General features: G+C 55.4%; 1 protein-coding gene across 2 annotated transcripts in view; it reads right to left on the reverse strand.

Annotated features, from left to right (window-relative positions):
* Positions 1-6,215: 6,215 nt before the first annotated feature.
* PLCG1 (phospholipase C gamma 1) overlaps positions 6,216-15,576 on the reverse strand; it is a 40,261-nt gene continuing 30,900 nt past the window's right edge. The window contains exons 18-32 of one of the 2 annotated variants that reach the window (XM_004370343.1): positions 15,440-15,559; positions 15,166-15,346; positions 14,016-14,093; positions 13,093-13,196; positions 12,724-12,820; positions 12,364-12,433; positions 11,656-11,813; positions 9,985-10,081; positions 9,576-9,800; positions 9,344-9,492; positions 8,326-8,440; positions 8,047-8,208; positions 7,855-7,943; positions 7,566-7,750; positions 6,216-7,452 (exon numbers count right to left, since the gene is read on the reverse strand). In XM_004370343.1, the coding sequence (XP_004370400.1) occupies positions 7,410-7,452; positions 7,566-7,750; positions 7,855-7,943; positions 8,047-8,208; positions 8,326-8,440; positions 9,344-9,492; positions 9,576-9,800; positions 9,985-10,081; positions 11,656-11,813; positions 12,364-12,433; positions 12,724-12,820; positions 13,093-13,196; positions 14,016-14,093; positions 15,166-15,346; positions 15,440-15,559 (1,873 nt within the window). In that variant the 3' untranslated portion in view covers positions 6,216-7,409. Of the gene's footprint in view, positions 7,453-7,565; positions 7,754-7,854; positions 7,944-8,046; positions 8,209-8,325; positions 8,441-9,343; positions 9,493-9,575; positions 9,801-9,984; positions 10,082-11,655; positions 11,814-12,363; positions 12,434-12,723; positions 12,821-13,092; positions 13,197-14,015; positions 14,094-15,165; positions 15,347-15,439; positions 15,560-15,576 lie in introns of both variants that reach the window. The other variant, XM_012558813.1, reaches the window with a different exon arrangement.

Raw genomic sequence — 15,576 nt, forward strand, 5'->3', positions numbered from 1 at the left:
ATACTGATGGTCTCCTCCCCAGCTGGCCACAGGAGGCTGTCCCTCCAGGAAGTTTCAGTGCATTCTCCTGGCTAAGATGTGGCTCTCGTAGGTTTTATCCTGCTCAGTCAGTGGTCCAGTGGTAGAGCCTGTGGCATCTCCCTCCCCCTCTGGCTCTGGGACACCTGTCGCATGGCTACTTTCTGTGGAGGACCAGCACCAGGCTTTCTGGGAGGGTGCTTACATCTCCAGACGCAGCATGTCCGGCTCCCTGCTTGTGCGGCCCGTCTCATACCCTGTTGTCTCTTGTCCTCCTGATCTCTTCTCAGACCACAGTCCTCTGACTGGAGTAGCTTTATCAGTTCAAACATCACAGCCCAAGGCACTTTGAAGGAGAGGAGAACCAGGCAAGAAGAAAATCTTAAACACAACCAGACCTGGAGCTTGAGCTTTTCCAAAGTTCTTCCCCTCTTTTCCTTGTTCAGAGTTTACCTGGGGCAGTTTATAGGTTTGACTCACCTTGTGTACAAGCTGTACTTCTGTATTAAGTTTAGATTGTCATGTATCAGACTGATTTGCAAGGCTGTCATACGCTGGAGAAGAAAGATCCTCCAGACAAAGGAAGGCTTGCAGAGCCAACTCTCCCTGGCCAAGCCGGCAACTTACTTAGGTCAGGCAGGTGCCCGGGCTCGGTTCTCCTCACTCCAGACACAGCGCCCCCTCTTCAGGATCTTTTGACTCAGCTTCCTTCTCTCTCTTTCCCTAAGAGCACAGGCCCCTCCCAGTCATCCTGCCCAGAGCTTTGGGGGCTGTCTTAGTGTGGTGGTGGTGGTGGTGGGGGGCTCCTGACCTTAGAAAAGTTGAAACACCTGACAAAGCAGGAAGTTGTGGACCCTGAGCCCTTTTCCCAAATAGTCCCCTTCCCCAGCTAGGCTTCAGTCTGAGGCCTGACACTCCCTGTTTCTCTGGCCCATTTATAATGGGGCCAGGCTGGTGAGGTCATGGGAGCCACAGCATCCCCAGAAACAGCAGAGCAGGGCCATCACCAGTGCTGCTCAGCTCCACATCCCAAAGGCGCCACCAACAGGCCTTGGTTAGAATTTGTTTCTGCTGGAATCTGTCCCTGGGAAGGGCAAGGGAGGGCAAACCCCAGTGCTCTCTACTGATGCAGCATCTGCACTTAACTGTGAAGTAAAAGAAGCAAATGCAGAGCACTTGGCTCTAGAGAGCATGGGGAGCCTGCTCTTTAGTTCTTCTGTCCTGAGCTCAATTGTCAGGACTAGCCATTCTGGGGCCTGCCCTATCCTTTGGCCTCTCTGTTGAATGGGGGACCCAGTCCTTTACCAGAGTGGAGAGGACAGAGGCTTTCTTTTTAGCCCTAGACCCAGGGGAGCCAACCATTCTAGCTGTCCCAAAGTCCAGGGCAGGACAGGGGACTCATAAGTCTGGGGCGGGCACTAGGCAGGCCCAGTTGCCATATGGAAAAATGCAAGTGCCCACCTCGAATATCTTCAGGTTTGCAGGACTGCAAGGATTCAGGAAGAATGCAGACTTACTGCATTGTTGTCACTGGCTCCAAAACTTTCTCAGCCCTCAGAACCTGACCCTTGCTGCTCCTCAGGCAGGAGTCGGGGAGAGGTGAAGGGGAAGACACAGCAAGCAGGGCTGGTGGGGACTGTGGCATTTTCTCTTCTGGATGCCTAGTATCTTTCCTGCTGTCCACTCCAGGTGGGTGGCAAGCCAGGGTACCTGAGAGGAGCCTGAGGGTTTACCTGCTGTTAGTGCCTCTTCCTTCAGGAGACTGGCTGGGGTGTGTGTGTGTGGGTGTGTGTGTGGGTGTGGGTGTGGGTGTGTGTGTACACTTGAATGTATTAATAATGAAGAGCTTTTCTTGGTTAACGCTTTTCAATTTAGCTTCTGTTCCTTTCCATGATGAATGATTCAAAATTACTCAATGGGACTGGCGTGGAAGGTGAAGTGTCCACGAGAAAGGCTGTTCAGTCACTGATTATAGAAAGCTGTGCATGTTTGGTCTTTCCCAAGAGTCAAACCCAGAGCAGAAGCACTGTTTAGAGGGTAAGAGTCTACCCATGTGGTACCTGTTAATTCTGTCATTTGTGTTTAGAGACGTTGCCACTCACCCCCAGGTCCTGCTGTGCAGTTTGCTAAGCCCGCTCGAAGTCATGGGCAGGAGCTGGGTGTGCTAGCGCCGCTCTCTACAGGGACCCCGGCATGATGATGGGGGAGCTGGGCAAGCGCCAGGGAAGAAGTGGGCACCCCTCTGGCAGCCGCTTTGTTCAGCTGTGTCAGGAGGGTCAGACTGTGCCATAATTGTTATTAAAGAAAGAAAATACGCCAACCTTCCCCTCCCCCTGCTGGCCATTGTTGATTGAAAGTCTCACTGAGCGTAGCCTTTGTGGAAGTCAGCGAGGTTGCCAAAAGCCTGCAGATTCCTTCTTGGCAAGTCCTGACTCCTGCTTTTCTACCACCCATTTGTATTCTGGTCTTTGGTGCAGAGCCTTTGTTCCCTGTGGGCAGGGCTGCCGAAGCGAGGCCAGGGAAGGACTCTTGAGCAGTTTGCTTTTGGCGTTTCCTGTTTCCCAGAGATGGCTGAAGTGATCTTGGTGCTAGTCAGAGGCAACTGCCTGTTTGTCCAAAGGCAGGTTGAAACTTTAGCAAAACTGATCTGTGCAAGAGTCCCACCTCCTGCTGCAGCCACGTTCGAGACCAAACTGAGAAAATGGCACACTTGACTGCTGTTTAGGCCTGGGTGAAATGGGAGCTGTTAAGCTGGGTCACGGTTGGTAATGGGGTAGAAAACTTGCCTTGGGCTTGGCCTGTGGTTGTGCTGAGGTGGAAGAGTGGGGTGGTCCTTTGGGGCTGAGTCTCCAGGCCTCACAAGGTCCCTGTGGGGATGCTGCTATTTCTAAGATGCAAATTGCACATTTCCTAAATTTTGTATCTGTGGATTTGGATAAGGGAGGGGAACAGGGAGAAAGTGCTTGTACAATTTGAAATGGGCCTAAATGGTACTTCAAACCTTTTGGTTGTTCTTAAATAAAAACATAAATACATTTCATATCTGCTGATTTATTTTGGGGGGGGTCAGGAAAAAAACTAAAAACACTTCACATCTGCTGATTTAGCCTGTGAGCAAGACAGACCTTAAAATCTTACTGGACCCGTGGGCAGTTTCCCTCGGCTCCCTTCAGAAAAGTTCCAGCTCGCCCCTTTCCTTGTATGGCTGAGTTCACCACAAACGGCTTGTACGAAAGACATTTGCAACGTGTTAGAAATTGTGCTAAATGGACAACGGCAAACTGAGTCAAGCCTGGAGTCATCAGATACCTGGTGGAAGGGCACTAACAAAGTTTTCCTTGTTTCTATGAGAGTGCTGGTAAGAGAGTTTGTCATGTGCTAAGGAGGGGTTGGTAAAAATGTGTAAAGACCCTGGAGCCTTCTGGGGGGAAAGGGGTAAACCCCAAATTTCTAAGATCCAAAGCAATTCAATCTTGTGGTGCCCTGAAGGGCCTGTGGCAGAAGGAAATAAAATCACCTGGGGCAGAGACATATATCGAGGTAGGTGTATACTAGGGCTTGTTCCAGACCTGGCCCTTCCAGAGGCTCATTTAGGTCTTGGAGAAGCAAGTTTGTGCTGAATCTGAAAAGCCAGGTCCTTAGGAGGTGATCACACTGGTGTGGAGCCCTGAAGCCCATCGGCTGAGGCCTGTAGTGGGTGCAGCCCAGAGACACGGCTCGCTTGGGACACAACTGTGAATGGAGTTAGCAGTGGTGGCCAGCTGGAGGTCACTGTGGGCTTCCCTGGGGCAACTTACAGTGGCAGCCTGCGGGGAACAGAACACCCAGGCTGACCTGTGGGTATGAGGGAGTTCCCTGGGGATTCTCAAGGGAGGAGGACCCAGGGAGGAGAGGACACACAGGCTGAGGTGGGACTTGATCCTTAATTAAAATATGAAGGAGACATGACCTTATTTTCTTCCCTGAGCAAGTTTGGTAGGAGAGCCTGATCCTATAGCTGTTTTCTGTTTTTGCTTAACAGAACTGATCCTGTGAAAGATGATGGGCTCAACTGAAAGGTACAGTGAGTTTCTAGCCCCAGCCCCCGCCTTCAGATGTGTAGGATGTGCTTGGTCAGGAGGGAGGCCCCTGCCCTTTCTGCTCATCGCCCCAGGTACTTAACAGCAGGGGGACGGTGGGGCTGCTCAATTTTACTTTCCTCAAATGAGGTCAGAAATGACTCCCACCATCTTTCCCCAGGAAGGCCTTTAGAACAAGGAGTTCTTGATCTGTCAGGCTGCAGGAAGCCCCTGACCTTGTAGGTGTGTGTGCGCACATACCCACTGGGTGAAAACTGGTGTAAGTTAAGGCCTGCCACTCTGAACATGGTCTAGTTTTTCAGCCGTCTTGACTAGCAGCCAGCTGGATTTCCCCTCCCCCTGTCCTGCTCATTTGGTTTCCTTTGCCAAAATCAGTGGTTCTCAACCCTGGCCTCTCGTTCAAATCTCCTGGGGAGCTCTTGAAACATGCCCATGCCAGGGCCCCGAGCACAGGTACATAAAAGCTTCCCAGGTAATGCATGAGATGACTGCTGGGAATGTAGCAGAGGGAAGGAGGGGCCACCTGAGCTGCTCGAACATGGCCTTCATGGAAGGTACCCACTGCATACCAAGAGAGCCAGTCCCAAGGGAAGGTCTCTACCAGCGTACACCCTTGCCCGGCCTCCCAGGTCAACCAGGAACTATCAGGCTTGTCTAGAGGGATTGGAGATGAGTCTTTGAGTCACTGGGTCGACACGTTTTCTTCTAGGAAGGATCAAAACATTGGCAGGGAGAGGCAGTATCTGAGCAAGGTGTGTCTTGGGGTCTCTGAAGCTGCTTTAGGGAAGGCAGAGCTGTACCTCTCCCCTTCCATGTTCCAGAAGGATACTTGCTCAGTAAACAGAGTATGTACTGAGTAAAACTAAGCTGGTCACTGAGCTTCTGTTAAGGGTCACTGAGGGAGCACTGAGCTTCTGTTAAGGGTAACTGAGGGGGCACTGAGCTTCTATTAAGGTAACTGAAAAACACTGGAAATAGACCGATGACGGTTGCACAATGTGAACATGTTACTGAATTGTACAATGTAAAAAAAGTTGAGATGCCTAAGGTTTTGTTTTATATATACTTTGTTGTTAGCGGCCATCAAGTTGATTCTGACTCATGGCGACCCCATGTGTACAGACTAGAACTGCCCCATAGTTTTCAAGGCTGTGACCTTTTGGAAGCACATCACCAGGCCTGTCTTCTGAGGCCTCTGGGTGGGTTTGAACAGCCAACCTCTTGGCTAGTCAGTCATTAAGCACCCAGTGACCACAATTTACAAAATCAAAACTGGCCAAGGATGTCTTCTGATGACACGGACTGAGTGGCCAGCACAGAACCTCCTCCTTCATTGGTTAGAACGGCTTTCTCTCCTGACCACAGGTCAGCAGCAGCAGATGTGGGTCTTGGCAGCCCGAGCTGGGGCCCTGAGGCTCTAGGAAAGCCGAGGGGCCAGCAAGAAGCTGAGCATCATCACTGTCTGCTACTGACTGTTCAATCTAGTCTAGTGGATGACACGAAAATGTTTTTTGATTCCACTGCTCTCAGTAGGTGGTGTTCAGAGAGGCCTGAAGTGAACCAAGACTGGCCCCAAATCTGTGAACTTTGGGAAATTAATACCTTTGGTTTGTCACATAGGAAAGGGGTGTTTTAAACCTACAATTCTAAATCCTCCTTATGCCTATGCTTGTCTTTCAAAAAGAAAACTGGTCTCTCCAAAGCCACCTAGCCATGGCGCACCAAGGGTGGCACTAACGACCATTTTAAGGAATCAACTTACTCTTTATGTCTGCTCAACTGTGACAGATCTCTCTGGCTGACTCCCTGAGCTGGCTTTCTCTACAGCCTGGGATCCAACCCTCTTTAGGGCCTTGTTGCTGGCCCACCCCAGGGCAGACCAGTACAGAAGCAGAGCTGTGGGAAAGGGGGGGGGCCTTTCCAACCATCCTCGGCACAGGGTTTTTCATTGCCAGCTAGAGAGGCACAGGGCAGCCACACCTGAATGCTACTTTTTGGAAGGGTTTCTGTGGAACTGGGAAGGGGCTTCAATTGTATAATTATCATCAGGCAATGTCTCTAGTTAAGTTCCTAACCAACAGGCTTTCCTGGGCCCCCAAAAGAGCACACAAGTTGAAGGAAAAAGGACACGAGGATGATTTATTTGGCAGTCAGATCTTAAGAGGGCAGCAGAACTAGCAAATGACCAACCCTGAGCCCACACGTGGACAGGGGGTGTGCGTGTGCTAAATGCTGGCTGTGCTGAGGCACCTTTGCACCCATGGGCCTAGACCCCAGCCTGTCCTTAGAGGTGGGGCCTGCCTTCCCAATTTTCCCTCCTTCCTGGAATCTTTTACCAGCTCAATAAGTGCAGCAGCTTCATTCAGCACCTGACTGCCTGGTTCCCCCACCCACCCATCCATGAGGCAGGCACCTCCCTTGATCCTTTTTTCATTCCTAAGGAGGAAGCATATTGAGTCTTCTTTGCCTTAAAAAAAAAAAAAATCACCTGAATAGGCTCTGCTGTTTCTTCTCTTCCACCCCTGCCCCATTATTCCCCACAGTGCCTCACCAGCCCCAGGGGAGCACCTCCCAACATGGTGGGCAGCCCACCTGCCGTTCTTCTCTCAAAGGCTCTGCTCCAAGGTTTCCCTCAGGCAAGGAGCAGGAGGAGTAAATAACTTAGTAACAATACCATTGAGAAGAAAAATAATACTGCTATTTTTAACATGATCCCCTGTATCTTCCAGGCTGGGTTCGTGTCCCGGCCATGGGCAGTATGCCCTTGTGCTGTGTCCTCCTCGGGCAGGTGGAGCCTCTCCACGGCAGGTCCCACCCCCGCCCTGGCTCCAGGCCCAACCATGGGGCCTCTGCCCTCTCACCCTGACCGGCTGTGGTTTTAAAGCTACAGGACAATGTAAACTTTGTTTCCCTGGCCCAGCAAGTCGGCTCCTCCTCCTCCATTCTCAGGAATGTCAGCGGCTCTTCAGAGCCCATGTGCCACTGGCTGAGGCAGCCTACTCTCCGAGGGCTGCAGCCGTGGTCCTGGCCCCGTGAGATGGAAGGCTCCATCTCCAGAAGTTAGGGCCAGATGTGTGTGCTTAACGCGAGACACCATACAGTTTTGCCTTCACTCAGAGCTGGGGTGTGGAGGCCCAAAACAGTAATACATCTCATTAATGGCTTGGTTTTTGTCTAGCATTCACTGCTGGAATACAGGCTCCAGGCTGCGAAACCGGAAGGCTGCCACGGCAGGCCACTTCCAAAGAAACCAGTTCACGGCATTCCACGAGGCACGCAGCACTGGCTGCTCTCCACAGAGGCCGGGCACCACTAGAGGCGGTTGTCCCCATTGACCCGAGTCCTTCGCGGGGCCCTGGAAGGAACGGGACGAGGAGCCTTACTGTGACTTTTCTGCAGAGGAGAACCTGTCCACCATCTCCCCGCTCCAAGGTGCATGCTAGCTGCCTGCCCTTCAATCTCCCTCACCTTCGTTCCCGACCATCAAAGTGGTCTGCGAGATGCTCCTGGGAGATGCGGAAGTCCTCAAACGGCTGCTGGTAGCGGGCTTCGAAGGAGCCTTCCCGGGCCCGGCCATGGAACAGCAGGCCTGAGGCATCCGAGCCCCGCTCCCGCAGGGACGTACCACTGAAGAGACTCATGTCACCGTTCTCCTGCTTCAACAAGGAGCGAGTACACGTGCTGACTCCCCTGTACTTCCCAAGGCTGCTGCCCGGCTCTCCTCCCTCCCAGGCCAGCCCATCCCTGCTGTAGTTACCTTGGCAGGGAAAATATCGATCTTGATGAGCAGGGAGGCCAACTCCAGGTCCTCACTGTAGTTGTTCTTCAAAGGCACAGCTCTGTATCCTAGGAGGAGGAAACCCTGGCCCTCAGCCCAGGAGGAAGCCAGGGGCCCAGACCACCCTGGCAGCAAGCTCACCGGGACATTGTCCCGAGGGAGGGTCCTCACCTGTCTTCAGGCCTTTCACGGGGAAAGTAGCCTGAGCCAAGAAATTCTGGTCACTAAACATGTCTTCCTCATATACCACGAAGCGCAAGAAAGCAAATTCGGGGTTGCTGATCTGGAAGTGGAAGGGCTTGGCCGGCCACACGGGGTTCAGTCCATTGTCCACTGCAAAAGCAAGGGCAGAAGGCTCAGGCCACTGCTGGGAGAGGATGGGTCACTGGTGGGGAGGGCCCTTCAGTGCCCTGGGGAGGATCAGGACCATGGCAGGAAAGGCAGACATACCCACAAACTCTGTCTTCTGCTTGATGTTGTCATACTCAGCTCCAGCCACCTCAATCTCCACAAAAGGACACACAATGCCTCGGCCATTCTTCGGCAGATGCCGGGCCCCCAGTACCTGTGTGGGCAGGCAAAGATGGGCCTGGAATGCTCTTCCTGATCCCTCCACACCAACCCCCTCATGCGTGGCTCAGGGCACCTGTGCAGTGGAGGGAGTGCGCCCCCTGCTGGGCCCTAAGCCATCCAGAATAGCTGCTGCCAATAGAAATCCATTTGAAGAAGCCTTAGCTTTAACCAAAATTTACGTATGAGTTTTGCATCCTTCTTTACGTTAAATCTGTATACATCTTAATATAGAAATCTTTTAAATTAGTTGATCGGGGGCGGGGTGGGGGGGAGATTCCTTCTCTAGAAAGCAGTGGCGTGTTCACCCTTGCAGATGCTGTGAGCAACACATCCTCCTCCCTGCTGTCCTCACTCCTTCAAGACCCTGCTCAGGCCTCATCCACCCGGAGCCCCCAAAGCACAGGGCTGGCCTGTCACAGCTTTTCACCAGGGGGCACGTGAGGGGCTGAAGGACTGCTGCAGATGAATGAGCATTCTGGGCCCTGAGCAGGTGCTGCTGTCCACTTCACTTCAGCCCAGTTCTAGTAGTGCCTTCTAGCTTGTCCCTGCTGTTATCCCCCATAGCCACCAATGGCCTGGCTCCACCATGCCAAGCACTGGCCACACTGAGTCCGGCTGCCTCTGCCCTGTGCCACTCAGAGCCCTGGCCCCACAGAGGAGGCCAGGAGCTGCCGTCTACCTCAGAGGACACTTGTGCCTTCCTCAAGCTCAAGACCCCCACAGAAGACACAGAAAATACTACGTGCACTGTCAACTCTACTCCCCACCCATTCATGCTAACCGGTCCCCAGCCTTGACTTCAGAAACAAGCCCCACTCTTGGCGAGCTCGGCACCAATGTTCCCAGCTGAGCAGCCCTTTGCCCGCCCTGGAGCCCACAGACAAGCACCACTCACCTCGATGCAGATGGCACATGGCTCCAGTCCCCGGAGGGTGCTCTTGTCAAAGGGGTCGAAGGCCTCATCCCGCATGGTGCTTGGCTGCAGCACGTAGCCGCAGTGCCCGCCGGCCAGGAAGAGGGCCTGGTTCATCTGCATAGGCTTGTCTGGAAAAGCGGGTTCCAGTGGACTCCAGCCCAGCGGCCGGTAATGTCCTGCCCCTTACTGCCCCACAGGGGGATCCCCTCACCTGGGGTCTGGAAGTTGAGGGCCACGAGCTGGCTGCCACAGATCCACATGGGCAAGGGATCATAATTGGAGGAGTCCAGCCGCTGGCCCTTGGGGTAGATGCGGGAGAGCTGCAGTCGATTGTACTGGAGGAACTTCTTGCCTTTGGCCTTGTTCACATATTTCTCAGCCTTGGTTTCGGGGAAGGATGACATGTCCCGGTAGCAGGCACGTTCTGTGCCAATCTCTGGGCCAAACAGAGAGAACACTTAGAGCCCGCCCACTCAGGCAGTGCTTGGGGGAGCCCTGGGCCAGCTCCCCCACCCGCCATCTGAAGAGATAAACACACTCCTGCCTTACAACTCTCCTACCACACACCCCTCCATGGCACTCACCAGGCCCACGCCCACCCGCTCTGACCCAGCTCTTACTCTCTTCATCAAAGGGAACAGGCCGGCAGTAGACGACAAGCTCAGAGAGCTCCAGGGCAATCTTCTTCCTCCGTTCCATCATCTTCCCCTCAGAGAGCTGGTGACATACACAAGGCCCTATAGCCCAAGACTAGCCCCACCAAGGAGGAAGCAGCTCCCTGCCAGCCCTGGGCACGGCCCAGGCTGGAGTTGCTCTGGGCCCTCTCTCCCCCTCCCCAGTACCTCCAATCCCCCTTCACAGTAAACAAGGTTCCTCTGTCCTCAGCCTCATCCCAGAACTGTCTTTCCTCTTCTCTGCTCTCAAGAACACTCCCGGTGAGGGGAAGGGGGTGGAATCCTAAGCCCACCCAAGCCCCCAGTGACACCTCAGGGGTCCCGGGGATGGCCTCTCCCCAGTGATGCTGTATGACCATTCACTACCCAGCCTCACCCTTAGGCAAAAATGCCACCTCATACCAGTCTACCTCACTGGGGACTCGGTCTCCCTCTCTACCCTGAGGCCACCACCATCCATAAGGATGATCCTTCCACCACTCTGGCCTGAAAACACCTTTGCCTCCTCAGTCCCCTCTATTCCAACGCAAGCACCCACCCGCCAGTCCTTTCACCCTGCATGTCCATCCCTTCCACCTCTCCTACCAGTGCCTCCTGTACTGACTCCTGCTTCCTTTTCAGCTGAGACCCTAGGAGACATCACTGCCACCCCCTGGTCTACCAGCACCTTGTCCTTCCAGGCACACCCCTGGCAAATCCTCAGCACCCCCCTTCTCTGCATGGCTCACAGGTGCCCACACAAAGCTGCCACAGATCCATTTCATAGCCCCCCCCCATACCCAAATGCATTGAGGGGGAGAAACCACTATCAGGTAGGAATCCTCTCACCCTAGAGAGTACCTCCTCTCTGTCCTCCCAGGCTCAGTGAATGGAAGAGGCCTCCCTCCTCCAGCAGGCTGGTCTTTCCAACCAAGCGTGGGGTCCATCTCCTGCCTGTCTGCTAGCTCTCTCTACTGTCAGCATTAAAGCAAGCTCGAATTCCAGCCCTCCATCTCCAGTGCCCTCTGTCCTCTCCTTCATGGCCAGGCCACGCAATTCCTTCACTCCTCGCTGCCCACGGCCATCCAACCATAGCCATGCCACTGACACGGCTCCAGCAGGGTCACCAAGGGTACTTCCTGCTGCTAAATCCAGCAGGCACTTCCAGGTTCTTCCCTTGCCTGCCCTTACCTCTGCAGCACTCACCACAGCAGCCCCATCCTGCTCCCCTGGCTGCCTCCAGCCTCTCTGGCCTGACTGCCCTGGGTCCCTCTTCTTACTCTGCACCACCTCAGCCCCCCAAGCTTCTGGGCCACCCACTCCTGCTTCCAACCCAGGACTTCGCGTCTTAGCTCTGGCCTTGTGTATCCAACTGCCCACTAAACAGACCCACTTGGATGTCCCAAAGGGGTCTCTAACTCAACACATCCTAAATGGAATTTGCCATGATATGTCATCCCACTGTTCACGTGCCTGTTTCCTCTGGATTCCTGCCTAGAGGCTGGGGCTTGCGGAGCAGGGGGGGTTGGGGGGTGGGAGCACAGAGCCTGTAGCTGGCTGCACACTGAGGTAGCCTCACTACTCTGACGTGGTGGGTGTATGCCCACCCAGCACCCCAGGGCTCCAGCAGGTTCGCACCCGGGCGTCTGCGGTCTGGGCAACTTCACGAATCTTTTTCACCCAGTCCTGCAGCTCCTCCTGTGAGTCGGCTGCAACATCCAGGGACCAGTGTGCCACTGACGCCATACTGATGGAGAAGACGAAGAGCCGGTTGTTCTTGCCCTCTGGTCGGATGGCTGGGGGGATGAGAGAGGCCAAGAGCTGGGAACAGACATCTCACTTGAGTGCTGGGCCCAGGCTTGGTGAGTTCTCCATCAGTGCACTTCGTCCTTACCATACCCCACGCCAGAGGGAGGCACTGACCCGCCATCCCATGTTACAGACAGACTACAGCTCAGAGACAAGTCACTGCCGGCGGGGTAGGGCCGCTGTCCAAGTCCGCGTCTGCCTGACTCATGCCTGTTCTCCGAACCACTGCTCCAGTCCCCTGCCCCACCCAACCTCCACACGCCTGCCACACCCCATGGCCCAACCATCAGGGTCTGGGATGTCAGCTGGCCCTCAGCATTCAGCTCTGCTGACTTTGGCTGCACAGTGCCCAGCACAGGTGAGCATGCAGGATAGAGCGGGGGAGAAAGTGGAAAGGGGTGTCCAGAGTGTGGGGGAGCTCAGAGTGGGGGTGGCCTTTGGGGCTCAGCCATCAGCTTCCTCCCCAGGAACATGGGAGAGCCACAGAGGAGAGCCTGGCCTGGAGGAACAGTGGGAGAGAGAGGGCTGGGGGCTCACCGATCTGACAAGCCGGCACATCCAAGACCCCCCGCAGCAAGTCCCCCAGGGGGCTGTTCTCGTCCAAGTGCTGCAGGAAGCAAAGCCCACGGACCCATCAGCATATCTGCCACGCACATGCGTGTGAAGGGATGTTCATGTGCACGTGACAAATGCATCTTATGAGTGTACATGTGACCACACACGAGCATGTAGCACGTGTCAGTTCATGATAAGCGTGGCTATCACGTGTGTATGAGACCGGACTGCATGTGACGGCTCTGGGGCGTAAACAGGCATGCCTGTGACTGTGTGTGATGGGTGTGCAGGAGAGAGAGGCCGTGGATGGGAGTCCCTCCCGCCAATGTGCTCTGCTCTTACCTCCCTCTCAGGCTCCAGGGCCGCTGGGCTGACCATCTCTTCAACGTAGTTTGACGGGAACCACAACTGCTTCTTCCCACCGTAGTCCCCCCGCCACCTGTGGAAGCCACAGGGTGCTGACCCCCAGCTAGCACCCCCAACTCCCATAAGGAGGATACCCTTTGTTGGGGCCCCACACCTCAGCCAGACCATGGCAGGCACTGTTGGTACACACAGAGAACAGATGGTCCACAAATGTACATCTGAGGCACTCCCAGGAGCCCCCGTCTCTCACTACCAGCCCTGGCCCACCACACGGCAGGCTGTGGGAAAGGAGCAGCATCTGCCGCCAGCCAGGCCCACACTCTCCAGCCCAGGGACCAGGCTCACCAGCCTCCCTCTTGCTTCTCTACATTCTGGATGATGGCACTCTTGGTGAAAGTCAGCTCGTCCTCTCTCTGGGCCTTGTAGTCAAAGAGGGCTTTGACTGCACACTGCAGAGGGAGAAGTGCTCGTTAACACAGACGGTCCCTCCTGACACGGGGCTTTGTGTGTACACATGTGTGCTCGGGCTTCCCAGCCTCGGCTCAGGCCTATAAAAGCCTGACGCGTTTACAGTCTGCACTGCTGGCCCCCAAGGGAGGCTCCAGGACAGACAGGCTTTGTGAGAGGCAGGGCCTTTGCCAGCAAAATTCCCCCAGGACCCACGTGGAGCCCTGCACGCTTCAGCCCTGGGCCACTGGGAGAACCCTGAATCTGTTCCCAGGAGCGGGCGCTGGCAGGCTGGGAAGGAGTGTCTGCAGGGACATGAGTGCCTCCCCAGGACCTCGAGGCCTGTGGGCATGGCAAGGACCCACCACTCCAGTGGGAGAAGGCACCTCTGTTCACCTAGGTGCCCTGCCTGCTGAGGGCAGGGAGTGAGAAAAGAGGGCAGAGGCTCCTACCCTTTAGGCGGAAAAAGGGCACAGGAAGATCCTGTCTGACAGAGCTGCAGCAGCTGAGGGAAGTGGGTGACAAAAGAACAGAGTTTTGTGCCCGCCCCCCGCCCCTCGGAGGGAAGGGGGTTACCTGTGGGGAGCAGTCTGGAAGGGTGAGTGCCGACCCCCAGGGACACGGGCTGGGGAGTGGGTCGGCCCTGGGAGCTCTGTGGTCATGCACCAATCACACATCTGTCTCAACCTTCCTAGGCCTCGGAAAACCACAACCACCACTTCTCCACAGAGACCACAGATGGGTCCAGAGCAGAGAAATGCAAGCCCCAAGCAGCTGGGGACCCTCCCCAGCTTCCTGTGCCCAGAGGCCCCAGGCTGTACCTTGAAAGTCGGCATTGGGTTTGCCTCCACGTAGAAGCCAGGGTTGCGTCCCTCATACAGGGCCCCGTAGTCTGGCTCCTGGAGACAGGACAGAAGGGGATATTAATGCCCCAGATCCCAGAAACAAAAGCAGCTGCTGGCTTCCACACCCCTCCTTGTACCCCATGCAGCTGCCTTCCACCCACCAGGCCATCAAGTCTGTCCCCTTCAGTGACACCTGGTCCCCCAGGACCCCTACCTAACCTCAGTGAGATGGTCTCAGGGGCCTGGCCTCACCCTCCTCTCTCCATTCTAACCTTAACCCTACCCCATGATTCTGAAATCGGTTTCAGTTCTTAAAGGCTCAAAATCCAACTGCCGCTGAGACAGCTGCAGCTCAGTCTCCCACAGGGAGCAGAGTTTTTGTGCAACAGCTCACTCATTCACCGCTGAGCCCAAAGTCAGGAAGAGCGCCTCCCACCCCCAGAGCACACCTCTCATCTCTCAGTACTACCCTGAGCCCCAGGCCCCCGTGGACAGCAGTCCTCTCCTTTGCCACCCAAGTCCACAAATGACACAAGTCTCTCAACTGATCTCCAGATTCTCTCCTGCCCCTGACTCCTTCCTCCTTTCTATCCACGGCCAGGACCCTGGCTCAGAGCCCCCACAGCTGCCTGCACCACCAGCCCTGCCTGCCTGCCTGCCTCACTGGTCTCAACCCCATTGCTCTGCCCTCCGCACCAGAGGGCAGTTCCACAATCACGTGTCTCTAGCCAATCGTGGCACACACAGCCTGCCTGGGAATACTGCTACCGTTCAGCCACATGGCTGCCCTCCACGACACCTGTGTGTGTGCCACAGGGCCTCCTCACCCCACACCCTGGCTCGAGAGCTCTCTCGAGTGCCCCTCCCCCACCTCTGAGCCTGCCTAACTCCTCCACGTCCTCAAAGACATAACTCAGCTGTCACTCCCTCCAGGACACCTTCCTGCAGCACACCATGGCTCCTCCTAAGAGCGCTGACAACACCCCAGGCCCCTGGCTCATGCACATCCACATTTCCAATGACGTAGGGGTCTGCCCAGAGGCTAGCCTGGGAGTTTTTTTGGGGGCCATACTGGTCTTCCCCGACTCTATCTGCCATGCTCCCTCAACCACTGTGCCACCCTCACAGCTGTGCCAATCTTCTCCAGGGCCTCCTCGTTGATGGGATAGCGCAGCTTCATCTTGCGGTACAGAGGATGTTTCTCATAATAGCTGATGAGGTCGACGAGGCTGTCAAACTCCGAGTTCCCCAGCATCACTGTCTGGCCCTCCTGCTGGACGCGGCAATGCTTGATCTTCCCCTCAGCCCTTCACAGACAGAAGAGTCAGCCAGGGTCAGGGCAGCCCAGATCCAGGTAAGGTGCTGCACCACCTCCCGCCCCCCAGGGCCACACCCCTCACCGGAAGGAGATGGCATAAGAGTTGGGCTCATTCCGCTTCCGCACCAGGAAGGCCCCATCACGGGGAACCCGCATTAACATGTGCTCAGCCTGGGCTCTGGTCAGGCTTGCGTGGTACCACCTGAGGACAGGCCCGAG

This window comes from Trichechus manatus, unplaced genomic scaffold (genome assembly GCF_000243295.1).
Source record: "Trichechus manatus latirostris isolate Lorelei unplaced genomic scaffold, TriManLat1.0 scaffold00008, whole genome shotgun sequence".
Classification (NCBI taxonomy): Eukaryota; Metazoa; Chordata; class Mammalia; order Sirenia; family Trichechidae; genus Trichechus; species Trichechus manatus.